Raw genomic sequence first — 27,464 nt, 5'->3', positions numbered from 1 at the left:
AAGCATTGAGCCTGACCCATCGTCTCTGATCCCTGGCTCTAGGCTGGCCTCTGGGCTTCAGACCTCTCCACAGCTGTGTTCCTTCTGAGCTTGGGCCTCCTTCCCCAGGGTTGAAGCCTCCCATTGGCATGCGTTCAGGGGTCCTGAGTTGTGGGTGTGCCATACACTGGGGATTCAGCAATGGAAGAATAACAGGCCAGGAGTCAGCACACCCTGAGTGGCCTCTGGCCTCTGCCAGGCCATCCTCCGCAGTGACCATGCTGGCCATCTAATGAGACCTGCAATGGGTGGCAGCTTGACGGGGAGCCAGGCTGGAAGTTGAGGAAGATATCGGGGGTCTTCTGCGTAGATGGGTCCAGATCTCAGGGTAGGGATGGACATGGGAGGCAAGCATTATGAGAGTCTTCAGTTTAGAGATGGTATTTGACTTGGCGATTATGGATGACATGGCACAGGGAGAAGGATATAGAGTTTGAAGAGATGGTGGCTGGGGGCATTTGAGGCTTTGGAGAGCACGTGTGCATAAGGGTGGAGGGAGGAGAAGGGAAAGAACAGGGGAGGCGGTGTCCTGGGAGCCACAGGGCAGGGAAGGACCAGCAGAGGATGGAACTGGGAAAGACCCCTGGCATTTAGGCAGAAGGCAGTGGCTGGTACCTTGTTGAGAGGGGTTTTGATGGAGCCATGAGGGCAGAGCTGGGCCACAATGGGCAGAGGAGAGTAGGGAAGGACCTTGTTTTTCTCTGCCTGGAGCTGGTAGGGAGCCTCTTGGAAGAAGGGTGTGAGGCCCTGGGCCAGGGGCACTGGGGGCTCTGGGTGTGGGGACCTGGGGGGTGAGGCTCAGCTGAGGACTGGGAGGGATGCTGCAGAGGTGTGAGATGGTCACAGCGAGGAATGTCTGTGCTGGCTCCTGAGAGAGGGGCCGCGCTGAGTTGGGCAAAGGGTCTTGAGAAAGACTTCCTGGGAGAAGGTGCCCCCTGAACTGGGTCCTGGGGCATGTGGAAGGCTTAGGTATTCTGGACAAAAGGAAGCGCCTAGGTCCACGTGAGGAGTGAGGCAGCGGCCATGGCGAGTGGGCTCTGGGTGCTGAAGTGAGTAGGTTTCAAGGCACTTTCTACTCAGGTTTTCATACCTCACATGTCTTTGTTACCCAGTTGGTGAGCTCCTTGTGATTTGGGGCTATTTCTGTTTCCTGTTGGCTCATCCATTGTCCAGCTCTGGATCTGGTTCATAGGAGATGCCTGGCAGGGATGTGTTGGCTGGACTGAATTACTTCCTCCCTTCTTGCCTCTACTGTCAGCCCAGGGGCTCCCTAGGTCTTTCCCATTAGGGAATGCTGAAGATGGAAGCCGTATTTCCCAGATGAGACCTGGTGCTGGGGGATCGCCTCCATCAGATTGAGAAGTCCTGAAGGAGAAGAGTACCACTCCTATCAGAATGGGCTTCCTGCAAGTGAAGCCTGGTTCTCCCACATTGGACAGGCTTCTGCAGGTGGGAGCCCTGACTCCAACATCAGGCAGTGGACTTCTGGGGGTGGGACATGTCTTCAGGATGAGCCCTGCTGGGGTTAGAACAGGGACCCTGATGGGTCCTGAGCATCGTCCGTCCCTCCTATGTGCAGGATGGGTCCTACCCTGGGGGTGGCTTGAGTACTAGTAGGGGGATACAGAACAGAGGGGGTGGGACAAGACAGGGCGGCTGCTTTAGAGAGGGGAACAAAGGACACTGTTGTCCCAGCCCCCTCCCCCCTCCCTCCCAAGGGGCCCTGGCAGGGCCATCTCTCTGGAGACGCACCCCCCCTTCCTGGGCCTGGCCCCGTCTTTAGTCCCACTTAAGAGGAACTGCTTGTTCCTTCCCAAGAGACCCAGTGCCAGATGAGGCCCCCGGGAGGCCCGGCCCCAGGGATCAGACCAGACAGGTCCTGGATTTCTGTGTGATTGAATTCACCACAGCCCGGGAGTCGCTTTTCCTCTGCCTGGGGCTGGGTCTGGCCTGGCTGAGACCATAGCCAGTGGGTCCTCATGTAACTGGAGAGGGATCTGGAGCGGGGGTGGGGGTGGGGGTGTTGGGATCCGTGTCAGGGCAGCAGGAGGCAGGACTCCTTACTCAAGGTCTGAGTGCTTCGGTGGCCATGCTGGCTCCAGCCTTTCTCCAGGTGCGCTCAGAGGCCCAGAAGGTGAATGAATGTGGCCCCACACGAGGCAGGTGCTCCCTTCATCCTGGCCCTGAGCCTCTGGCCCCCAACTGGTCATCCTCGTTGTTTTGCAGCCTCACCCCCTTCCCTCCCAGCCGTTGTAATCAGTGGGCGTGGATGATTTTTGGCAGAGGACCACAGAAGGGGTGGGGAGTGGACTGCTAGGCTGTGCTGTCCCAGGAGGCTCAGGGATTCGCTCTAATGCTTTCTCAGTGCTGTGTGACCTTGGGCACAACATGAAACTTGGTGTCCCTATGGAAGTCAGATCAGCCAGAGGACGTGAAGCTCTTCTCCTGGAGTCAGTGTTTCCTGTGTGCTGGTAGTGGGTTTGGGGGTGACCTTCCTTCTGGAGGGCAGAAATGAGGGACTGGGCGGTTCAGGCCTCTGCCACACAGCAGTAGGACTGAGATCACTGGGGAGCTGGGCCTAGATGGCTGTGGGTTGCGTTCTTCCCTGTGGGACCAGGTTGTTGCCTCAGCAGCCTCCCACCGCTCAAAGCACCTGCAGGAACTGGCAGGCAGGCAGGTCCTAGGACACTTCATTTTCTCTGCCCAGGCCATGCCCTCCTCAGGTGCCTACAGCCTCCTCTGTGATCTGATTAGCATATATTAAAGGCTGATTAGCATAGTGGTTAGGCTCTAGGAAGAACCAGATTTCCTGGTTTCAAATGCCAGCTTGCCACTTCCCAGCCTGGCAACCTCTGGTGACTATTTAACCCCTTCTCTGCGGAAACTCCCTCAGTTGTAAAATGGGGTAGCAGTGGTGTTTGCCTTATAGGTTGTCTTAAGGATTAAATGAGTTAAAATAGGTACAGCTAGGAGATAAGCCCCTGGCACAAGTGCAGTGTTGCATGAGGTTGGTTCACAATGCCCTTCCTGTCCTTCAAAGCCTGGATCACTCATGGATCACTCATGGCCTCCTCCTTTAGGAAGCCCTCACTGATCTCCAAGTGCCTTGTGACTCTTTTTTTTTAACTGTATATTCATTCTCTCTTTCTTTTGGCACTCATGCCTCTGTGTCTTTGTAGGTCCTGGTTATTTGCACACTCATGATGCCCTTTGTGTGAGACCAAGGGCACTTGGCCCGAGTCTGTTGTCCCTTTGCACCTGTGTAGACCTGGAGCTCCGTAAATATTTGTTCAGTGAAGGAGGCTAATGTAGGTGTTCCACTGAGAAAAGATACATTTGGGGAGGGCATTGTGGTGGGTGAGGACAGAAAGACACCATTGCTGATTCTGAAATGTCTAATGATGGCCCAGAGTCACAGGCATTCGATTGTTCTCTGTAATCCAAAGGACGGAAGGCACAGGATGACGGCTTTACCTTCGCTAGGAGAATGTGTGTTCAGGCAACCTGGTGAGGGGGTCGGTGGCTCATTCCAACCTCTGTGCCTTTGTTCCTGCTGCTCCCACCATCAAGAATGTTATCCTTTCTTCTCTCTGCTTGTCCAAATTCTACTTCCTCAACACGTGCCCAGCCATCACTTCCTGGCCTGTTGGAGAGGGTGGGCTCTGTTCACCACACCCATCCTCAGACATTGATGGAGCCTCTCCTGGGTCTGGGTAGTCATCACCCTTTAGGAATCTGGCTATAGTATGTCCAGTGTGGTTTGACCTGACATGAGGAGGGGACCATGGCTTCCGATGACCCGGCGGTGGTCAAGGAGCTCTTTATGCACCTGGAGAGCCCTCCTTTGGCCTGCTGGCAGAGCACAGTTCTCCCCCACGGCTTCCCACTGGGCAAGTACTCAGAACCCACCTAATTACTGAGGACAGAGTTCTGGGCACCGGATCCAGCAGGCTGCGGTCATAATCAGCTAATTAAACCACCCGAACACTGCTTCTCAGTCCAGCAGACAGGAGAAAGAGGGGTGGTGAAGAGTCGTGGGAAGGAGAGGGATGCTCCACTCCGGGAGAGTTCAAACACCAGGCCTGCTGAGCCGAGCTGGGAAAGGAAGCAGGAAGTGGGGAGAGAGGGTGGGGGGCAGGCAGGGAGAGGGACAGCCAGATGAGAGAGGGTGCTATCTGGGGGCCACACTCGAATGAGATGAATCAGAGCAGCCATCTGGTCTGGGAGGCAGGGATCCCACTTGGTCACTGTCGCTGTGACATCGTGGACAAACTGCTTTTCCTCTTTGGACCTCAGTTTCTCTGTGTGTCAAGCAGCGAAAGGGTTGGCCTGGAAGGTCCCTGGAACCCTTTGATTCGGTTCAACAGCTTGCAGGGGAGGAGGCGTCAACAGCAGACTGTGTTTCTGCCCAGTAGCCTGGTCTCTTGCAGCCCTGTCTTCTGAAAGGGGCGGGTGCTGCTTGGGACTAACCCAGCCTGAGACTGAGTCTCTGTAGGTTAATCACGAGGGAAGGGCGTAGATGGCATTGGGCAAGGCCTCGGCCTCTGTCGTGCCTTTGTCCCTGCTCTGTCCTCCTGACGTCCTGTGGCTCCCAAATTAGTGTCCTCAGCGAGTGACCGTTTAAGGTTGTGCAGTATCCTTTCCAACAGTCTAGAAATTTCCTAAGAAGCACCCTACAAGTGTAGGAATGGGCTTCCCTGAAGGTAAAGCCACAGGTTTGGAGTATGGATCTCAGAATCACAGAGACTTGGCTTTGTTGTCTAGCAGTATTGCTCCCTGACCTTTGGTGAGGGTCTTAAACTCTCTGGGTGTCAGTTTTCTCATTTATGAAATAAGGATAATATCCTCTATTGCAAGTAGTTGCTATGGGCAGAGAGGGTAGGGATTTGATAAAAGTCATTGTGACTCTTAACACTGGCAGTGGACTCAAGCTTTTCTTTCTGCCTCCTGTCTCCTGCATCCCCTCCCCCTTCCTGTCCTGCCCAGGACTGTGTGCTCTGCTGGGTGTGCGGGGGTGGGGGGCTGTGCTGGGCAGGAGGAGAAGGTCAGATGATGGCTGGAAAGGGAAGTGAGATTGCCCAAGGGAGGGGAGGGTGGAGCAGTTGGTGCTGGGGCAGATGGGGCCCCCCTCCCTTTTGGCCCTTCACTTATGGTGGGTTCTCTACGGGGAAGTGGGGAGAGCTTGGGGGGTCAGGAAGCTGGGGGCAGGGGAGGGCGTCACGGAGGGTCCCAGGCTTCTCTCCTTTATCCCCACCCCCAGGGGCTGGGTGTAGAGCCAAGGCCCTGATTTTCTGCCAGAGAAGCCAGCAGACCTCTGTTTCACACACTCAGACAACAGCCCTTCCTGGTTCTCAACCCCTAGCGGGAGGTGTCTGCTTGAAGCCGGGGCACTTGGAAGGCAGTGCCTGCCTCGGAGGTCTGTGAGGTCTGGAGGAGAGGCAGCAAAGGAGGGGACCAAAGCCACCTCGGCCTCCCCACGTCCCTCCCCGCGCCCCTCCCCGCAGTGCTGGGCTGTGACAAGCCAGGGCCTCTGACTCCAAGGAAGCTGGTTACATAACTCAGCCGGACTCCCTGCTTCCTTCTTCCATTCTCCCCAGAGAGGTCTTGGGAGGTGCTGTTTTGCCGCTTTGCTTTGATTCCCAGGCCCAAGAGGTCATTGAGACCGTGCCCCTGCCGAGGGCAGTGATAGGCGCTGCCCACACCATCTCAGGAGGAGAGCTGCGTGCGCTGCCCTGCTGCAGGCACCGGCTCAGCTCTGCACGCTGCCCCCCTTCCCATGCTCCTAGGGGCAGAGCTGCAAAGGGGAGAAGCCTCATTAGAGGAAACAGGCTGTGTCCTGAGATAATTTGCCTGCAAAGTGGCCCGGAGGGAAGCTGACCTCTCTGCAGCTAGAGGAACAGATAATCAGCATTTTCCAGTTTGTTCAACTCAGTTCCACAAACATTTCCCCAGCACTTGCCGGGTGCCAGGCCCAGACCTCCACTCAAGGCATGTTCCCGAAGCCATCTGCCCATCCACCCTGTCCCTGGCCCCGTCGTGGCGTGTCTCTCCCAGTGGGCAGCTGTCTTAAGAGGCGGCTCTGCTCCCATCTTCCTGCTAAGACCATGCCCTTTCTCGCAGACTGGGGCCTGGCTGTCCTGGGTTCTGGGGTGTCAGGGGCCTCATGACAGGAAGCATGGGGATTCCTCTGGGCTAAGCTTTTTTACGGTTGGTTTATGCCCTTGGTTTATGTTCCCAGTCAGCGCCCCCCTCCCCCAACCCTGCCTGTGGACAGATACCTCTGTCCTCACCTGCCTCACCACAGGCCCCGGGCTGGGCCTTGAGGTATGAGGAGGAAACAGACAAGTCTCCACCCTCTTATCACTGGGGAAGAGGGAAGAGATCACACCAGAATGCTGTCAGAAGTGGGGTGATGGGAATTCGTTTATACCAGGCGCAGAGCAAGCCCATTCATTTATAACCCGGGCAGAGCAAGCCCGGTGGATAAGGGTTAAAGGCAGCTGCGCAGAAACGGGGAGGTCATGGCAGCAAGCTTAGGAAGGTGAGTTTGACTTGAACCAGAAGTGACGCTTGTCTTGGCGGTGCCTGTGACTGATGTTCTCAGTGGGGACTGACTTCCTTCATCAGATACTTGGGCATCCACTATGCGCCAGGCACCCGAGTCAGACACTCTCTTCCTCTGGTGTCAGTAAGGGGTGTGGTGGGACTGCTAGAGGACACAAAATCTAGGGTGAAAAGTGAAAGTTCTGCCACATGACATCAGAGTGAGTGTTCGGGCCTGAGGAGAAGAAATGGGGCAGGTGTAAGAGGAGACACCAGGCTCAGCAAGCCCTCCATGGAAACCAGGGGTTGCCTGGGTCTCCCCTGGTGGTGGGCGGGGGTTGGGGGGCAAAGGCTTCACTCCAGCTGAGAAGACCCTGCAGAGGTCTGATGACTGTTCCCAGAGGAGTGATGAACGTGAAAGAGCAGAGAAATCATGTCTTATGAGAAACAGCTCTACCCTTGGGGGTCATAGAGTGGGGGTGGGGCACATGCCTGCAGCTCTAAGGGCTGTATCTGGGAACACGGAGGCCAAGTCCTGGCGGTAGAGAGAGGAAGCTCTTGGGGTTCTCACCTTCCCTCCATATCAGTAGTTTTGTGTCCGTGTGCTGAGTTTTTCTGCCTCTGGGCATAAAGTTTCCATCCTTTCTGTATCTATGCTAATGAAAGCACCCAGCACATTAGGAGGTTGATTTTATTATGGGTCTCTATAGCTCCAGGGCAGTGGAAGAAACCTGGAAGCATTTTTAAACTCGGTAAGGAGAACTTTCTTTTTTTGAAACAGATTTTAATGTCCTAAAAATGACAGAGATGATCACACGGCATAATGGAATGGTTAATATGCACATTTTCATTTCTTATATTATTTAGAGTGTTCACTTTGGCAGCAGCGACTCCCTATGCATACCTGAAACATCTCAGCCATCTCTGACGCTCACAACTTTGCAGAGTCAACTTTGCCAAGAAAATTAATAATAAATAAAGCTTTTTAGTAGAACTTTCGAACAAAGAGCCATAACCCAGTCCTAAACTGAGCCCTGGCACAGATGAGTTTTCATCGGATTGTAGAGGGGGGGTGGTGGTGGGGAAGGTTCTGAACTCCACGGAGAAGAGAAACCCTCTCCTAACCGTCAGGGCACTCAGCCTGATGGTGATGGATAGATACATGGTTCCATCACCAAAGTGCTTTTCTTCTCCCCATTCCACAGCCACCAGCTCAGTCCAACCCCCACATCTGGCATGGACTATTGCAGTGGTCTTCTGCTTAGTCTAAACCCCTCAAACCCTCCTCTCATTCTGAAATTCGCATCTGACCCTGTCCTTCCCCAGCTTAAAAACCAGTCAGAGACTTCCATGGTGGTTCAGTGGTTAAGATTTCCATGCTCCCAATGCAGGGGGCACAGGTTTGATTCCCAGTCAGGGAAGATCCTGCATGCTGCGTGGCATGCCCAAAGAAAACACTGACCTGTTTCCTCTGTTTCCTGTGAGAAGGTTGTATTCTTCCAGTGGCACTGGAGGCCTTTTCCTCTCAGGCTCCTATCCCGATTCTCCCCACCACACAGCTAACATTCTGGCTACACTGACTTTTTTGGATCTTCCCCCACAGCCTTTGTACTTTCTACACATATGTGTCTGTTCAAGCCAGTCTCTTTGTTTGGAATGCATTCCTCTTCTGCCTGGTGAAATCTCCCTTGTATTTTAAGGTTGAACCTGAGCTCAGTGCAGTTCGGCTAAATACAATGCAGTTGAGCTGCATTGAGTACCTGCTGTGTGCTTGGACATGACACCTTCCCTTGGCTCTGTGTTCACTGCCCAGGCAGAGTCAGTGCGCTGCTCCATGCTCCCTTGGAGCCTGATAGGTTTCCAAGACGGAGCGTTGTGCTGTACTTGGCTACTGTCATGTCAGTTTCCAGTGCTAGAGGGCAGGCGTGTGTCTGGTACCTAGTGGACCTCCAGTTCCTGATGTGGGTGAGGCCAACCTGGGTAAGGTCTGGGTTTGCAGAAGTGCATTGAAACGGAGTACAAGCAGCACTCACACACACACACCCACACTCACACGCACACACCCACACCTGTTATACTCAAATAAATGGGGGCCAGAATTGGGTATTGGGTAAGGAGTGAGTCAAGGAAAATTCTCAGGAGGAAGTGAACCCTGGGCTGCTGACCTGAAGGAGAAGCACTCTTTCTTCTTCTCACTTCCCTCCTGAGCCTGACTGAAAGCAAACAGCTGAAACTGTCGAAAGGGAAATGCATACATTTTCTAATAGGGGTTGGGATCTCCTAGCCTAGAGATAGGAGAAGGCAATGGCACCCCACTCCAGTACTCTTGCCTGGAAATCCATGGATGGAGGAGCCTGGTAGGCTGCAGTCCATGGGGTCGCTAAGAGTTGGACATGACTGAGCGACTTCACTTTCACTTTTTACTTTCATGCACTGGAGAAGGAAATGGCAAGCCACTCCAGTATTCTTGCCTGGAGAATCCCAGGGACGGCGGGGCCTGGTGGGCTGCCATCTATGAGGTCGCACAGAGTCTGACGTGACTGAAGTGACTTAGCAGCAGCAGCAGCCTAGAGATGATTAAATAGGTGTATACCTCCTCCTCCCTTCCTTCCATATACATTTTCTGAACCTCGAGGAGATGCCAAGCACTGGGGCTACAAAAATTGATTAAATAAAACATGTCTTTGTATTTTTCTGTCTTAGTGTTCATGTTGGAGCCTGTCCTTCCCTTTATCTGTCTTGTTGGAGTCCAAGTCTTGGCATGTCACTTATAGCTCTGGGACTTGAGGACTGGTCACATCATTTTTCTAAACCCTAGTTTTCCTATGCATGCGTGCATGCAAAGTTGCCTTAGTTGTGTCTGACTCTTTGCAACCGCACGGACTGTAGCCTTCTAGGCTCCTCTGTCCATGGGATTCTCCAGACAAGAATACTGGAGTGGGTTGCCATGCTGTTCTCCAGGGGATCTTGCTGACCCAGGGATCAAACCTGTGTCTCCTGAGTCTCCTGCCCTGCAGGCATATTCTTTGCTGCTGAGCCAGAAGGGAAGCCCTTCCTATGCACACCATGGAGGTGATAACACATCCGGTAAGGTTGCACTTTGTAATGTGTATGAGGGGCTACACAAGTGCCTTTGACAGTGGTCTGTCTTGGAGTGAGCACTGCTCTCAGACCGCAGGCTTCTTGAGCACGGGGAGCGTGTCCAGTGTGTCCTCCCTGCCCAGCACAGGGCCAGGCACACAGTACATTAGAGTGATCAACTATCCCAGTTTCCCTGGTCTGTCTCGGTCCCACATCTAGGGAAAACTCTCAGTCCTGGGTGAATGGAGACCATTAGTTGGTCACCCTATACCATGGTCTCCATAAGGGTTTGTAGAATAGATATACGGATGAATAAATCATGAGGGACAGAGTCAGGACTTGGAGAGCAAAAGCCTGCATTAAGTGGCTGGCTTGTGGCATGAGAAGTGGTCTTGTGAAGGGTCTAGAAGGCCCAGCAGGTAGAAGGTGGGAGGCGGCCACTGGGCCCTTTACTGCTCTGCAGGGAACACAGAGGCCCTGAGTCTATAAGGCTGTTGCTTTCAAGTAGGTTTCAGGCTTCCAAGGCCCATGTGCTCTTCGTCAGACTCATCCAGGGAGAAGGCAGTCATTGAGGTCCACTTTCACTTGGTGGGTCTGTCACGAGCGCCTAGTCTCTCCTTTGCCTTTGAAGCTAGAGGCCTTGGCTCCTCCGCCTGCCATGTTTGGCCAGTCTGCCCACTGCCTTCTGAAATGTCCACTGCAGATGAAGCGGAGGCCTGGGCCCAGAGGTGGGAGAGCAGGGCTGCAGCCCCATTCGCCAGCTCAGGCCCAGAGAGAGTGGGGCCTCCGTTTCCCCACCTGTTCCTTGGGGAGGCAGCCCCTCCTGCTGGGGCGTTTGAGGGGCATTGCTTGTGGAAGTCTCTGTGGTGTGTCTAACACTATGTGCATGTGCTGGGCTGTGCTTAGATGCTTCAGTCGTGTCCGACTCGTCTCGACCCTATGGACTATAGCCGCCAGGCTCCTCTGTCCATGCAGTTCTCCAGGCAAGGATACTGGAGTGGGTTGCCATGCCCTCCTCCACGGAACCTTCCTGACCCAGGGATCAAACTCGTGTCCCTTGTGTCTCCTGCATTGGCAGGTGGGTTCTTAACCACCTGGGGAGCCCAGTGTGTGCATAACTAGTGTTGTTGGTTGTCCACATCTATAAATGGGGACGATAAAACTTGCTCTGTATAACTCGCAGGACTGCTGTGTGGGCCCAGTGGGATGTAGGAGGTGGGAACACTTGTCAGCCATGTCATAGCCTTTAAATATTTGGGGAGGAGGGGGTCTCAGAAGAGCTGCTCCTGCCAGCCCCGGGGTTCCAGCTGCAGGTGGAGGCAGGCCCTTCCCACCAGGCGTAGAGGGACCCTCTGGGGTGTGCCTTGGTACTGCTGTCCGTGTGACCACACAAACCCCGTGCCAGGCCCTGTGCTCGGGTGGCTCTGCTTCTTCTGAAACCATGGCAAGAGAGAGAAGGCTAGACAGATGTGGCAGGGTTTAGTAGCAGCAGGACGCGGGACAAGAAGAAGGAATGTTCCGGAGCCTCGTCTGTCTGTTGGGCTGGAGGCAGGGCCTTTGTGAAGGCGGGTTGTGCTCAGATCGCCTCTGGGCCCTTCCTCCAGCCCAGAGGCGGATTCACCGTGAGGCTGGTGCCGCTTCAACTTCAGGCCTTCACGCTCCAGGGCCGTTTCCAAGGCCCAGCAATGTGTCCACGGGCTCAGAGGGCTTGAGAAATGTGCACAAGGAAGAAGATATTTTTGTTTTTTATAAGAGAGCTTCCAAACTACATGAGCTTCAGTCCCTTTCAAGCCTGGATCTGCCCCTGCTCTGGCCACGAGTCCTTTGTGCCAGGAGGTTGGCGTCATGTCGCTGCACGTCCTCAGGGAGTTCTCATCCCACTGTGGACTTGGTCATCACTTAGAGCCCTCTCTGCTGAGGCAGGACCTGAAAGACATCTGGGAGAGCCAGTTCTGGGCCAGGCCAAGCTGGAGAAGGAGAAGGGGGCAGCAGAGGATGAGATGGTTAGATAGCATCACCGACTCAATGGACATGAATTTGAGCAAACTCTGGGAGACAGTGGAGGACAGAGGAGCCTGGTGTGCTGCCGTCCACCCAGGCTTTGCGGAGAGTCGGACATGACTTAGCGCCTGAACAACAACAACAACAAGCTCATAGCTCTTGCTTGCTGTGTCAGTAACAGACTGGAAAGGTCTCTCTGCCCTCAACCTTACTCATCTGTGAAATGGGCATAGCTCCTACCAGAAAAGGCTGCGGAAAGGTTGTCATGGGAGCTCAGTAAATGTTGGCAGAAGCTGGATGGACATGATGCAGGAAGCCCACCCCTTCTGTTGGGATAGCGTTGCTAGCTGTCAGATTCACCTGCACTGTACGATGCGGGGCAGGGGGTGCTGGTCAGATGAGCTAAGAGCGGGGAAAGGGTTCATAATCTATGAACTACAGCTCTCTTTGTCTCTTTGTGTGGGAGGTGCAGGGTGGAAGTCTGGACTGTCCTTTCCCACAGGTGGAGGGGTGGTGGTTGGTGGTGGTGAGGAGCCTAGCTGAGTTTGTGCCTGAGCAAAGCTGCCTGTGTGGGCCAACCTGACCTTTCTTGCTCAGAAAGGAAGGTAAGCCGGCAGGGTGCGTTGCTTCCCCCTGCAGATTTAGGGAAAGCTGGCTGAGTGGTGGTTGCATCCTGTCCCTTCCGACTTCCAACATCAGTGCCCCTTTCAGGGAGTGGGGGAGGGAGGAGCTCAGGCGGGAGCTATGAGGTAAGAACATGGGTTTTGGTGTCAGGTCAGGTTTCAGATCCCACCCTTACTGCGTGTTATGTCTGTGACCTTGAGACAGTTATATATAATTTTTATGAACCTCAGTTTTTCTCATCTTCAAAATAGGGTTGATAAGGGAATTTCCTCACAGTCTGCTGGTTGGGGCTTGGCACTTGCATCCCTGGTCAGGGGAACTAAGATCCTGTAAGAGGCAAGCCATGATGCTTCCCCCTCCCTCTGCCCAAATGGAGGTGATAATATCCTCCCCAACACCCCAGGGTTGCTGTAAGGCCTAAAGGAGATAATATAGGCTAAGCACAGTGCCTGGCACACAGTAGGTGCTCAGTATATGCCGATTGTCCCTCTCTTCTGCCCCGTGAACCTCATCATCCTGTCTCGCACTCCATCCTTTACCCTTTGGAGAGTGCCCTCAGTTGGGCTGCGAACTCCCTGGGGGCATCTGTTGTGTTTAGTTCATCCACCTTTATGCTCCAGCCCTGGCACAGCACCTTCAACGCACTTTGAATTGGTTGGCGAGAAGCTGCACTGGCCCCAAGAAAAGAGGACTAAGTTTTAACCCTAACTCAGTGCACACCCACTGTGCGCTCCTGCCGAGGCCTACTGTGTGGAATCTGCTCTGCAGAGCTTGAGCGGCTGCTTGTAACTTGCTGGAATCCTCTGCGCTGGCCGCTTTGTTTTCTTTTCTTCCAAGCACTTAGCACTCATGTAATCAAATCAGTCTTTGGTCAGCCTTTAAGATCCATCTCTCTCCACTGGAATGCAAGGGCCACAGGAGCTGTGTCCCCAGGTCCCATGCCTGGCACAGGGGACACGCATACACTTTTGTTGGCTGTCCTTTTCTTTCCCTTCTCTGAGCTCAGGCTTGGTATCCCTCCCAGCCCAACCCCTTTCCAGCTGGGGCAAGTCTTCCTGCTTCTTTCAGATTCAATTTCCTCATCTCTAATGTGGGCATAATGGTGGTCCCAGATAATCAAGTGATCAGCTGGGCCTGGAGCAAGGTAAGGACTCCATCACATCAGCTCCTATTTTTAAAATGATCTCCAAGGGTCCTCGCATTTCTGACCTTCAGTGACCTTACCGCCTCTGGCTGGGAGGTGACTGGGGAGAACATTCCATTCCTCGCAGACCCTCTGCACTGGTCTCACAATGGATTTGGAACTCTGTGCAAACTGTTTATGTTTCCCCAGCAGAGTTTATTACCCAACTGGGCCTTCTGCAATTAATTACGAGCCGAGCAAATAACTTGTCCCTGGGAGGCTGGGCTTGGCATAAACATTTACATCCAGCCAGGGGCCAGCCCAGGGGCTAGGCTCCTTCTTCAGACTCAGGAGCACAGAACAGTTAGAGGATTAGGGTTGGGACGGCTGGGATGGGGTGGGGAATGGGGCCAAAGAGAAACAGCTTTCCTTCAACAACTTTTCCTGGGCCCCCATCTTAGCCTTTCAGGTGCTGGGCCTCTGCCTTCTCTTTTAATCTTCCTCAGTACCCCACAAGTAGAGTCCCTGTTTGCAGATGAAGAAATATGGAAGAAATTGAGGCTCATGTAAATTAAGGGATTTGACCAAGGACACACAGCGTGCAGGAGGGGCAGGATCTGAGGGTTCCCACAGCAGCTGTGAAGAGCAATAGACTAGAGACGAGAGGACAAACAGTGGGAACTCACTAAGAGAATGAACATTCATCTGATTGTTGGTCATTCATTCATCGTGTATGTGTCGGCCCCTGTCGCACGTGAAGGGCGCGTGAGGAGGCGGTGGTGACTCTTAGTGACTGGGCTGAGACTGTTGGTCCCCAGTGAATGCTGGAAACTCCCTCAGGATGTCCATTAACAGACCAGCTTTGGCTGAAGGAGGTTTCTTGGAGGGCTAGGAAGGGGGCGGCCTCTCTGAGTCTCTAGTGGTCATAACCGCCTCATCTTATGCCAAGAGATGGCTCCAATGTAAGTAGGCTCTAAGGTCAGCCTCCTTATCCCAACCTGGAATGTGGAATCCCAGAACCTTGGCCCCCTGCCTTTGGGCTGAGAAACCTCAGAAAAGGTTTATCTCCAGGAATAGCAGGGTCCCTCTTTTATGTCTGAGAGGGAAATGGCTGATTGGCAGGGGAAACCTTCCTTGCTCTCCTGATCCCCCGGCCCTGCCCCACGGAGGGACTGTGAGTACTGTGTTTTCTAAAGGCCCCTCTTCCAGCCCAGCAGTTCCTGCTCCCCTCCACAGCCCCACCATGCAGCTCTCTGGAGCCTTCCGCTGGGGGCTGTCTTCTGTCTTTGCAGAGAGGAGAGCTGAGACCAGGGAGGAAAAGGTACCCGTTCTGGATATGGTGTCCCTGGATCCTGGAACTCCTTGGCTTCAGGTCACGATGGAGACTGGGGCCCAGGCTGAGCCATCCACTGCGTGTTGCCCGATCCTGGCCCAGAGCCTGGCGTGTGGTAACTGATGCCCAGGAAACATGTGACCTGGGGGAGAAGTGACCGGCTGATGGGACATGTAGGAAGGACACTGTGGTCTGGGAGGCAGGGGGCTTCAGTCCACGGCACTGTCTCTCCCAGGAATGGACCTTCTGGGAACCGAGGTGAGATGATAGTCCTCACCCTCAGGGCTGTGGTGAGGATCAAAAGGCAGCAAGTGACTATTCACAGTGGACAAAAAGTGGAAACCAGTGGCCCTAACGTTCATCAGTGTATGCGTGGGTAAACAAATTGAGGTCTGTTTATAGCATGGAGCATCATTCAGTCAAGAAAAGGAATGAAGTACTGATGCATGCTGCAACATGAACCTTAGAAACACTGTGTCACGTGAAAGAAGCCAGACACAAAGGTCACATACCGTGTGATTTCATTTATATGAAATGTCCAGAATGGATTCGTCCATAGACCCAGAAAGCCGGGGCTGGTTGCTGGGGCCTGGGAGGAGGGGCGGCTGGGAGAAGAAACCACTTGGGAGTGATGAGTTTTAGTGTGGAGGGATGGAAATGTTTTGGATCTGGAGTAGAGGTGGTAGTTCTGCACAGCGTTGTGACTGCAGTAAATACTGCTAATTGTTGACTTCAAGCTGGTAAATTTTGTTATGTGAATTTCACCTCAATAAATTATTGTTTTAATTGCTAATAATAAAAGCAGCATTGTGAGGAGGAGGCCCTGGAGATGAGATACAGGTGTTCGGGGGTGAGGCTGCTGGAGAAAGGATGGGTAGAGGGAGGGGCTGTGACAGGGAAAAGGTGTCCAGTGGGTGGCACTTTGGGAGCCTGATTAGGACCAAGGGTTCCAGAATAAGAATGGTTGGGGGCTAAGATGTGTCCTTGGGCTGGTTATTCAACCCCTCTTTGTTTCAGTCTCCCCTATCTGGAAAATGGGAATCATTAAGTTTTTATTATGGCAATCTAAATCTTTTATGATCAGTCCTGAATATTCATTGGAAGGACTGATGCTGAAGCTGAAGCTCCAATACTTTGGCCACTTGATGAGAGGAACTGACTCATTGGAAAAGACCCTGATGCTGGGAAAGATTGAAGGCAGGAGGAGAAGGGGACGACAGAGGATGAGATGGTTGGATGGCATCACTGACTTGATGGACATGAGTTTGAGCAAACTTTGGGAGTTGGTGATGGACAGGGAATCCTGGTGTGCTGCAGTCCATGGGATCGCAGAGTTGGACACGACTGAGCCACTGAACTGAACTGAAATCTTTTATGATGGAAAGCTTAACAGTTTTCTTGAGGATTAAACTAGTTAATATTTGTGAAATGCTTAGAATAGTGCTTGGCACAAAGTAAGATCTGCATAAGTGTTAGCTACATTTATTATGGCTCATTCACATTTTTATTTATTTGTTCATTTACTGAGCACCCCTGCTGAGCCAGGCCCCCGGGCTGCATTCTGGGGACACAGCTGTGAACGTGACTCAGGGTCAGCTCTGAGGAGCTCCCTCACGTCCAGCCGTGCCTGCAGCTTCAGCTGTTAATGAAAATTGTTTATCACTTCCCGCTTCTCTGGAGCTGCCTGAGCAGGCACTGTCTCCCCTGGGATCAGACAGGTCTCCTCCTGAAAACTCCCCCTGGGTTTGGGGGCTCACGCCTTGGACTTGGAGGGAGGGCTTTCCGGGGCCTCAGTTTCTCTACCTGTCAAGGAGGAGGGCAAGCTGGCCGTGCCCTGGGGTTCCTCTCAGCCTCTTGTGGCCTCCAGACCTCTGAGTCACATAGTTCACCAGCCTGTGTTTGGGATGGGTCTAAGGTGTCACATCTGCTGAGATTTAATTTATAAAAAGTAGACAGTCTTTTTTTGGGCTGGCATCTGGGGCAGTAGGGGTTGGCAGGGAGTGGGGGGACAGGTGGTCCTTCCTGAGCTCTAGCCTTCACGGACTGGGCTCCAGCCCGCTTTTGGGTATGACCAGCCTCCATCAGTATTCCCCACCCCCCAGTAATCACTCAGGCAGAGTCTGACCACAGCTCTCCTAGACTCAAACTGTCTGATTCTTGCTGCCACCCTGTGGGCACCTCTTCTGTTGCCATCCATAGTCTATGGCACCTCCAGTCTATGGCACAGTCTTGGTACCTCCTTCCACCCCTTCCACTGACCTCTGCACGGTCATATGCCTTACCCCCTCACTGGGACAACCAACACACACACACACACACACACACACACACAGAGTCACCTGGCCACTTGCACTCCCATTCACCCCCAGCAAAGTCTTGCTGAGTGCTTGTTCCCCTTTCTCATCCTCCAACACCTGGATCCACACCCGCCCATCCTCGCTCTCCAGCCACCTGCCCTCCGCCCCCCATCCCAGCTTGGTCTCCACCGTTGGTTTCCCTTCCCAGATGCTTGTCACTGAGGTTGTCTCAGGGCAGAAGGGCAGAAAAGTCCTTCCAGGAAGGAGCTTGCTGTCTCAGTTTCCTTTTAAAAACAAAGCTATGTCTTGAGTAACATGAATTGGGCCTTCCAGAACTGCCCCCCTGGTGGTGGAAGGTGGTACCAAGCAGGCAGCTGAACAAGGAGAGGAGGGGAGGGGCAGAGTCAGGCCAAGCCAGGCTCTCTGGGTCTTGGAAAGCCCTGATGTATTCGTATTCCCCTTATTTCTCAAAGACACAGGCATCTCATTCTCATAGAAACGGTTCCCGGCCCTGGAGAGCTCGGCACACTGTGATCAGGGAGGGTTTCTTTGCCAGAACATTCATTTTATTCAGCCCTTCGCTCATTCATCCGTCTTTGCTCTGTGCCAGGCCCTGTGCTGAACCCTGGGGACAGAGTGGGGTGGGACCTGGTTCCTGCCCGAGGGCCGATGAGAGAGTCTGCTTTGTACTCACCGGGATGCCTTGCCTCTGATATGTGCCATTCATTCATTCCCTCATTCAGCAAATGCTGGCTGAGTGCCTGCCACGTCCCTGGCACTGTTCTAACACTGGGACACCAGCATGACCAAAGCAGGTGACAATCCTTACCCTCACCAGCCTCACCAGGCTGTCATCCTAGAGACGGGAATGACCAGAGTTTTGAGGGGTCATTTAAAAGAGCTGACATTTATCGTTCGGTAATTATTTTAAAAACACAAAATGCTTCACATTTGGACAAGAAGATAGCAATCATCCATAATCTCGTGACTTAGAACTTTACGAAACAGTTTTTTTTTGGTCTTTGCGATCCTTGCTATTATGTGTATATGTGTCCTCGTGTGCATGCACGTACCTGTGTTCAGACACAGTTGCGCTTAAGCTGTGTATGACATTTGGATTACTGCTTTTTTCCTTCAGCGTTTCCCGTGTCATTAATTTATCCTAATATCCGTGTTTGCTAATGACACATAAGAGTTCCTCATGTGACTGCTCAGCAGTTTATTGAACCATCCCCTTATTTGGTATTTACGTTATTTCCGGTTTTTTGCTATGTAAATAATGTCGGAATGATTAGCTTTAAAGTCATCCGACCGCTTCTGGAGGGCAGAATGCTGGAGGCTGCAGAGGTCCCAGGCTCACGCCACCACCTCCTCCCTTCCTGCCCATAAGCGCCACCTTCTTCCCTCTGGGGGAAAGGAGTTTCCCTCTAGGTAACTCTCAACATGAGGTGTTCCATTTATCTTTAGCTACATAACCAATCACCCGATAACTTAGTAGCTCAAGCAACAACATTCATCTCTTTATCTCCCGGTTTCCATGAGTCACGAACATGGGGGGAGTTCAGCTGGCCAGTTCCAGCTCAGGGCCTCTCCTGTGGTTGCAGCTGGCGTGGGGCTGTGGCCGCTGGGTGCTTCCAGCGAGACCTGGTGATCTGGCGTCTGGCCTTGTCCTACTCTTTCTCTTTCATGGCTGCCTTTCTAATCTAGGCCACCTTCATTTTTCACCTGGATGAATAATATCAACTAAGCGCACCACACTCTCCATGAGCCAGGTATTGTCGTATATTGTCCTAAGCTCTTTACACACATGAAATCGCTTGTGTCATCCTCACAACAGGGACCTTCTTGGTGTTCCAGTGGTTAAGACGCCTCTTTCCAAGGCAGGGAACTCCAGTTCAATCCCTGGTTATGGAACTAAGATCTTATGTACTGCATGGCCAAAAGGTATATTAAAAATACTTAATCCTCACAACAACCCAAGGAAGCAGATGCTGTTGTGATCTCTCTTCTAGCAAATAAATGGCAGATCCGGGACCTGAACCTGGGGCAGCCTCCTTATTAATTCCACCCCTTTGCTAGTCTCCCTGTGTGTGTTAGGGCCTCTCTGCCCTCCAGTCTCCAGCCAGTGGCCGAAGCAAGCTCATTAAAGTACAGCTGCCTCGTGTCTGTTCCTCACTGAAACCCTGCCGCCGTCTGATCACTGTGACAGTGAAATCCACCTCCTGACCAGGCCACCTGGTGACTGGACCCTGCTGCCCTGCCCCTGCTGGCCTCACCTACCGGTCTCCCTCAGCGCCTTCCTCCCCCAGAGCCTTCCCACTGAAGGTTCTGTTTCATTTTGGTTCAGTGCAGCATCCCACCCTGGCCCCCTCCAGAATTACATCACTGCTTCTTTTTCAGCTCCTAACTCACCTGTCACTTGCTGGGGAAGCCTTGACTTTCTCAGGCTGATGGGTCATGCATTCTACACTGGTGGAGCCCTGCCCCTGACAGCATGTAGCCCGAGAGTCACTGTGTACTATTGGCTCCATTTTGCTGTCTTTCTTGCAGGGCTGTTGTGTTGCACACGTACAGGGGATGCCGTAGGCACTATGGTCTGTGCCATACACCCTCCCAGAGTTGGGCAACACAAGGCCCCGCTGCCTTTCCCACCAAAGGGAAACTTCATACAGGCGGGGGCCGTTGCGTGGATCTGCCCTAATCACTGTGGCCAGTAGCATCTGACACACAACAGGCATCTGATGAATATTTGTGGATTACGATTATTAATAATGAGAGCTGACATGTATTAGGGCTTCCCTGGTGGCTCAGTGGTAAAGAATTCACCTGTAGTGTAGGAGATGTGGGTTGGTTCAATCCCTGGGTGGGGAAGATCCCCTGGAGAAGGAAATGGCAACCCATTCCAGTATTCTTGTCTGGGAAATCCCAGGGACAGAGGAGCCTGGTGGGCTACAGTCCATGGGATTGCAAAAGAGTCAGACACGAATGAGCAACTTAACAACAACAACAAAATATATATTACTGGGCAGCAGGCACTAAGCACACTTATTCCTCAGAACAATCCTATGGGATAAGCCCTATTGTTGTTCCCTCTTCTTAGAAGAGGAAATAGGCTGAGGGAGGGGGGAGTTGTTTGACTGATGTCCTCTAGTGAGTGAAGGTTTCAACTGAGGCGGATTAGTTCACTGTGGTAAAAAAGTGAATGAGGGACTGCCCTGGTGGCCCAGTGGTTAAGACCCCTTCTTCCAATGCAGGGGGCTCTGGTTTAATCACTCGTTAGGAACCGGAGACTCCACGTGCTGTTCAGTGTGGCCAAAAAAAAAAAAAAAACAAAAACAAAAATTAAAAAAACAGGAATGAAAGAAAACCCCTGCATTCCAGCAGCTTAGAGTCAGTCAGATGAGGGGAAACCCAGACGAAGGTCATCTCAATGCTGGTGAGGATGTGTGGGGAGGTGGGGCTTTCCTCCAGCAGAGAGAGAGGAAGGAGAGGAGGGCCCCCAGACAGAAGGTGGATCTGCTCTGGGGCCACTGTCCCCCTTGGGCGCCAGGGCGCCTCCTCTTCTGTCTGCAGCCTCTGTCTCCCAGGCTCTGGACCACGGGTGGAGGCCCGAGGAAGGAGGGTGCCAGCAGGGGTGGGGTGGGCGTGAGGTTCTCTCCCAAGTGCTGAAGCCATACCAGAGGCCTCGGTTCTCACCTACTTGGAGGTCTATCCTTCCCAGGGAGGAAGGGGTGGGGGACAGGAGCCCCAATGGTACAGGTGAGGGAGTGGAGAGACCTGGAAACATCAGGGGATTGATTTGTCCAAGGCCCAGAGCCCGGGTCCCTGGAAACCCCTCAGCTCTTGGCACTGAGCGTGTGTGTGTGTGTGTGTGTGTGTGTGTGTGTGTGTACGCGCGCGTCGTGGGGCTGTGTGTTAGAGATGATGCCTCCCTCTTCCTCCGTCCTGACTCCCATCCCAGCCGTGTGTCCTATTAGAGGAAAAGACCTCCCTTAGGTTCTGTGGACTGGCCTCAGGTGCTTGCCAGGTCCTGGTTGTCTGGGAGTCCAGAGCCGCCCCGCGGCCTGGGACTTTTCCCTCCTTTGAATTAATTCCCTGGGTTTCCCACCAGGCTGTGGGCTTTCTAAGGACTGGGCCTGGACTCCCCCATCAGATCAGTTTCGCAGCACAGTACTTTCTGAGTTTGTGTTCTGTCTGCGGTTAGAGCCCAGCCCAGCCCAGGGGTGGGGCCCAGGGGCTTTGGGAAAAGTTGGTACCTGAGCGGGCCTTGAAGGAGCAACAGGAGTGACCAGGTCGAGTCCCCATCCCCTTCCTCCCTGAGCCTCGGCTCCTGCGGCACAGAGCTGGGTGGGCTCTGGTGATGGAGGGGGCTTCCCCTGCCCCTACCCCATGCCTGGCAGGGCTACTGAACTTCCAGAGGCTCCAGCCCCTGGGCACCTTCCCAGCCACCCGCCCCTCTGAGGCCACAGCTTCGTTTCTTGTCTCCTTCCCCACAGGTCTCAGTCTGCTGGGGATTCTGTTTTGGTTGGAAAGAGGAGGCGGAGGTGTTTGCATGTCTGGCTCTTTCCTCCTTTCTTATTCCTCCTCCCTTCCTCCCTCCTGCCTCTCAAGATGTTTCCTCTGCCAGCCTGGCTCCACTCCAGCCTCTCCCCTCCCTGGGCAGGCCGCAGCCATCCCTCTCCTGCCTGGGGCTTCTGTGGGCTGTGGCTTTCCAGAGTGTGCCCTTAATACCTTCCGCCCCCAGAGGAGGGGTCCACAGGGCAAGGACATCAGAGGGAGGGCACCCTTGCCTCCTCCTCCATCCACTGTTGAAAGCCCACACCTCCTGGTGGAGGCGGCAGAGGGGCCCACTCAGGGCTGCCTCCTGTTTGGGGTTCATCCCTTCCCCCTCTGGGCCTTGATTTCCTGGGGAACCCACAGCCAGCACAGACCCTTGGCACAGAGGTACATGGCATGTCTTATGTTCATTTGGTAGTAGTTTTGTGGGCTTTGCCAAGGGCATTGGGGAGCTGCTCCCCACAACTTGGCAGGGGCCTGGAGTGTAGAGTTTGTACTACTTCTCATATCCTCACCTTTTCAAATCTCTGGCTAAGCTAACGTCACTCCCTGGAGAACCCTCTCTGCTCACCCACCCCCTGCCCTGTCTGCCCTCCTTGCAGAGGCTCATGGGGTAAAGCAGACCTGTACCCTGACCTGATGGAGCTTGGTCTGGCCTTTGCCTCGCCAGCACGTTGCACTGTGCCTGCAGCAGGGCAGATGCTCAGTAAATATTTATAGAATGAATGGTTGGAGAGCAGCTAGGGAAGCAGAAGGTGGCATAATGGTGCTTAGGGAGGACTTCTCAGAGGAGGCAGAGCTGACCTGGGGTTTTGAAGGATGGATAGGAGTTGGACACACAGGCAGGGCATTCCAGGAAGAAGGAACACAGCCTGTGCAAATCCTAGGACAGGTGGTGTGTGATCTAGGGCTTAGAGTGTGAGTAAGTGACCAGAGAGGAGGCTGCGGATAAGGGCCTGGATATGGGAGGAACCTCCAGTCTGGGAGTGGGCACCCTGACCTGCTGAAATGCTATCAGAAGTTGGCCCCTTCAGCTGGGTCCCAGGTCTGTGCTTTAGGCCTGGCCTTGAAGGGCACCATGTGTGGAGGGCCCTGGGGGGTTGTCAGGGCTTGTCAGAGTTATTCGCGGATTGGGACTGTATGAATCTAACCCAAGGCTACTGGCTCTGCTCCCCTGGGCCGAGTTGGTCATGAAATTAGAACCCATCAGGGCCAGCTGATTGAAGCAGGCTTTGTGACAACATGTAAGCTAGAACTAAGTTTAGTCATGGTGTCCGTAACTTCCTGGCTATGACCCTGGGCAAATTGTTGATTTCTTTATGCTGGGGTTTCCTCTACAATAAAGATAATAGATGCTACCTCTCAAGATTGTTACAACAATTAACAAAGTAACCTGTGGAAAGCTTTCCTTTTTTCCTCCTTGCTTCTCCCTGTCCTCCCCATCCTTCTCTCCTTCTTAGCAGAGCCGGGCTTTTAGACTGAGGCCTGAGAATGATTTGAAGGATACTGGACACCCTCAGCCCTGATAACTCACCTGAAACCTCTCCTTCCTGGAGGCCCTGGATTCAAAACGCCCCAGTTACGTATGCATTCCTTAGGGTAGTGGTTTTGCGCTCAGGCCACAGCACCAGCTTTGGCAACATCACCTCTAGAAAGGCAGTGGTTAGAAATGCAGATTCCCAGGCCCACCTCTCACCTACTGAATGGGAATGCTGGTGGGGGAGCTCAGCAAGCTGGTTTTCAACAAGCTTCCCAGGTGATTCTGATGTATGTTCGAGTGGGAGAACCACTGTCTGATGCCCAAGGGCCTTTCAGTGGGAGGAGCCTGGCTTTGGGCCTGGAGTCAGAGCACATGGGTGCCCGAGGGGCCAGCTTCAGGGGCGTGTAACCTGTGCCTTCACTCAGGGGCCTGAACTCAGGAGGACCTCTGATTGGTTTAATGCTCTTCTGTCTCTGTCTTGAAATCTGAACAAGGGGCCCTGCGTTTTCATTTTGCACTTGGACCACAGATTATTAAACTGGTCCCAGCATGTTCCAGTTTAGCTGGGTGTCCTCGGGGAAGTCACTTCCTCCTTGAGCCTCACTGTCCTCGTCTGTACAGGGGAGTGATAATCTCCATTGCCTAGAGTGATGGTGAGGATTAAATGTGACGCGTGGGTTCAGCTGTTGGCATGAGGCCTGGCCCAGGCCAGTATGGGGTAGCTTCCAGAGGCCACGTGGCCCACACCTCTGGAGATGCCATACACTGTCTTTGGCTTAATGGGGCTTCCGGTCTGGAGCAGGGACACAGACAGCAAGAGATGAACACTGTGAGAGTGCTCTGGGGGTGCTAAGTGGGGGGATCTGCCCTAGTTGGGGGTCCCTGAAGGCTTTCCGTGCGCATGTGTGCTAAGTCGCTTCAGCTGTGTCTGACTCTTTGGACCCCATGCACTGTGGCCCACCAGGGTCCTCCGTCCGTGGGATTCTCTAATCAAGAATGCTGGAGTGGGTTGCCATGCCCTCCTCCAGGGGATCTTCCTGATCCAGGGATCAAACCCATGTCTCTTATGTCTCCTGCATTGGCAGGCGGGTTCTTTACCACTAACATCACCTGGGAAGCTGAGGAAGTGTTAGATGAGCAAAAATCTGAGCTGGATTGGATGTGAACTTGGTGTGGGGCTGGACAGTGTTGTGGTATTTTCACAGTTTTTAACCACAGGTCTCTGGGGAAGCTGAGGTGAGATGAGAGGACTGGAGGGAGGGCATGGGCCACAGAGGCCGCAGGTGGAGCAGGAGGCTGCTGTGGGGCCGCATCTCCCAGTCTGGGTCCCTTCCCTTCACAAAGGCCCTAGAACAGCAATAATTTGCAGTAGAAACGGACCCTTGCCCAGAGGCCTCCTGGAGCAGAGTAGGAACGTGGCTCTGCCGGCTGGTGCCACAGGCCAAGTTCTTCTCCCTTTGGAAACCTCTGCTTCCTCTTCAGTAGATGGGCCTCCTAATCCCCTCTGGGTGGGCTGTGGTGATGATCTAGTGAGATGAGCACACACAAGCCCCACCACAGCACCACTGGCAGGAAGTGCTCGGTACAGAGTTGATTCCTGTTTCCCTCTGCTGGTGTGCAAGTGGGATCCCTGGTTTTGGTGTTTGTTTTGTTTTTTAATCTTTCGATGCAGCTGCATGGCATGTAGGATGCTAGTTCCTTGACCAGGAATTGAATGCATGCCCCCTGCATTGGCAATGTGGAGTCCCAACTACTGGACCACAGGGGAGCCCAGGTCTTTAATTAGGAGCCCCTGTAGCCTAAGCTAGCTCACTTGGGCGAGTCCTTTCTTAAACTGTAAGACAGATGAGGCTGACAAGCCCTCTTCTGGAGATGATCAAGGACTGACCACCACTGGGGGCCCAGAAGCAGTGGCTTTGGAGACAGCTGAGTGCCCACCTCTCCAGTGCTCTCCCAGGTTAAATTAAACCCCCCAGCTGTGTCACAGAGAGGGAGTGAGCTCCCCTATGGGCACCCTGAGTTCAGGTCTCGCTCTCTCAGTAGTGAACACAACTTTCATTTATCGCCATCTTCACAGCACCAGGCACGTCCCATGCATTCAGGGAGAAAATCACTGCCATTCCCGTTTCAGAAGGGAGGACCAGAACGACTCCCTCCTTGGCCAGGGTCACCCAGCTAGTGAGTGGCAGACCCCAAAGCTTTGCCTCCTACTCCCGTAGTGACACACTGTGAAACTGGGGTCAAGTCCAGACTTTTCTGTGCCCTGAAGGACAGGACCCGCCATTCTTAGAGGCCCCTTCAGCTGCAGTGGCCTATGGTCTGTGTCTCTGGGAGGGCCTGTCCCCAGGGGGGACATCTGCTACACACTTCAGGCTACTGTTTTTTTACTGTGTAGAATAATACCGACTTACCCATGCCCTCTAAGCTCCAGCCTCCCAGGCCTATCATCCTGACCCCTGGCCCTGCTCTCTCTCTCTTACCCACACGGAGGAGCAGGAATGGCCAGGACTCGTGGTTTCTCCACCACAAGGGGCCTGGAGCAGAGGGGGCAGGGGTGCCGAGCCCTGTGGGAAGGGGAAAAGGTTTGATGGCTCCGGAGAACTGACCGACAGTGTGACTGCAAAATATGGGGTTCAAGGGAGTGTGGTGGAGTAGGGGTTGGAGGGCTGAGTAGGGGCCAGATTGTGAAGGGCTTGTGGGGAGCAGTTAAGGGGTTTGAGGCGGAGAAAGGACTTGATCAAGTCTGTGTCTGGCATGACTGAGAAAAATGCCAATGATAGTTAACACAATGTCAGGCATGCAGCATTCAAAGCCACTCATCACGGTTTGATGCTTTTTGTTATATGGGACGTTATGAATACCCAGATTCTACTCTTAGCCGCTGTGAGAACTTGGGCCAGTCACGAAACCGTAGGACCTCCTTTTTCACACCAGTAATGTAGGAAGAAGGATATGGAACCTTCTCCCAAGGATTTTATCAAGATCAAAGAGAGATAATAGGGGGATTTCATCTCATCTCTGTTAATGCTGAAGACACTCAGCTCCCCAAGCCCAGCTTTATAGCCAGGGCCCTTCCTCTGTGTCACATGCCTGCCTGCTTCCCAGTTTGGGGCAGGGTAGGACTCAGCCACTGGCCCCAGAAGCCCCCAGTCACAATGCAGCCCCTTTCAGGCAGGGCTTTACCTTCCCCAGATCCCTACTCTGTCCTTGGTCTTCACCCTACAAGCGACAGACCTCCGCCTCCTCCTCAGACTCTCCCCTAGCTTTGGTGCCCTGGCCAGGGGGCTCCCAGCCTTAAGAGCTCATGGAGATGCCCAGTAAGCCAGTGTGGTATGGAGGGGAGCATGCAGAACCTGAGAACATTATGTGCCTTCTCTGAGCCTCAGTTTCCTCATCTGCAAAATGGGAATGGGGTTACCTATTTTGTTAGTCTTCTTTTGCTCCTGTAACAAATTACCATAAATTTAGTGGCCTAATACAACATACATTTATCCTCTTATAGTTCTGGATATCAGAGTCCTATCACAGATTGGCAGGGCTGCATTCTTTCTGGAGGTTCCAGGGGAGCATCCATTCTTTTGCCTTTTCTAGCTTCTGGAAGCTGCCTGCATTTCTTGGCTTCTGGCCCCATCCTCCATCTTAAAGCCATTAGCACAGCATCTTCCAGTTTCTCTCATTGCTTCGATCATCCTCACCTTGCCTTTTCTCCCGCTGATCCTCCCTCCTGCCTCCTGCTTACAAGGACCTTTGTGATTACACTGGGTCCACCCAGATAAAGCAGGGTTATCTCCCCATCTCCAGATCCTTAACTAACATCATGTCTGCAGTTTCTTTTACCATGTAAAGTAACAGCTTCGCAGCGCCAGGGATTGAGATGTGAGCATCTCAGGGGGCCGTGATTCAGCCTGTCACACATTCCTTGCAGGGTAGCTATGAGAATTAAATGAGACGAGAACTGTGAAAGGATCAAACGGTACCAGGGACATGGCAGTCAGTCCCTAGACACATTTTCTTCAGTCCTCTCTCTGGGCCTCTGAGTCCCCAGCTGAAAAAAGAGGCCAATTGTAACAGTTGGATCCCGCCTTCTCTCGAGCGTGTTTTATGGTCAGGCAGACTGCACCCTTAGCCCGGGATGCATAGGAAGCAGCAGAATTGAGGATGCCCCCCGGACAGCTCTCGGAAAAGCCTCCCTTCTCCCCTCCCTCTCGGAGGCAGGCCTCCTTTCAGTTCCTGGCCCGCTGAGCATTTCCCATCATTCCCAGGGATGGCTGATGGGAAAGGCTGAGCTCACTGCTCCCTGGGGAGGGCGATGGGTGGAGGGAGGGGAGGGAGAGGCTGGCGGCAGCTGCTTGGAGAGAAGGGCAGAGGAGATCTACAGAGGGAGAG

General features: G+C 53.4%; 1 protein-coding gene and 1 non-coding gene across 7 annotated transcripts in view; both read left to right on the top strand.

The window, feature by feature from the left end:
- Nucleotides 1–27,464, top strand: part of ARRB1 (arrestin beta 1) — a 78,235-nt gene that overhangs the window by 4,275 nt on the left and 46,496 nt on the right. For 2 of the 6 annotated variants that reach the window (XM_059874556.1, XM_005216233.3), the window contains exon 1: nucleotides 1–27,464. This exon is cut by the window's left edge and continues 4,128 nt beyond it. The exons of the other annotated variants lie outside the window; for them this stretch is intronic. In XM_059874556.1, coding sequence (XP_059730539.1) covers nucleotides 27,388–27,464 — 77 coding nt within the window. In that variant the 5' untranslated portion in view covers nucleotides 1–27,387. 6 annotated transcript variants of the gene reach the window in all.
- On the top strand, nucleotides 11,189–11,283 carry MIR326 (microRNA mir-326). Its single transcript, NR_031132.1, has one exon. It is a non-coding gene; the product is annotated as a microRNA mir-326 (primary transcript).

This window comes from Bos taurus, chromosome 15, assembly GCF_002263795.3.
Source record: "Bos taurus isolate L1 Dominette 01449 registration number 42190680 breed Hereford chromosome 15, ARS-UCD2.0, whole genome shotgun sequence".
NCBI classification, from domain to species: domain Eukaryota; kingdom Metazoa; phylum Chordata; class Mammalia; order Artiodactyla; family Bovidae; genus Bos; species Bos taurus.
Note: the sequence above shows the minus strand (reverse complement) of the source record. Positions and strands in the feature narration are given on the sequence as shown.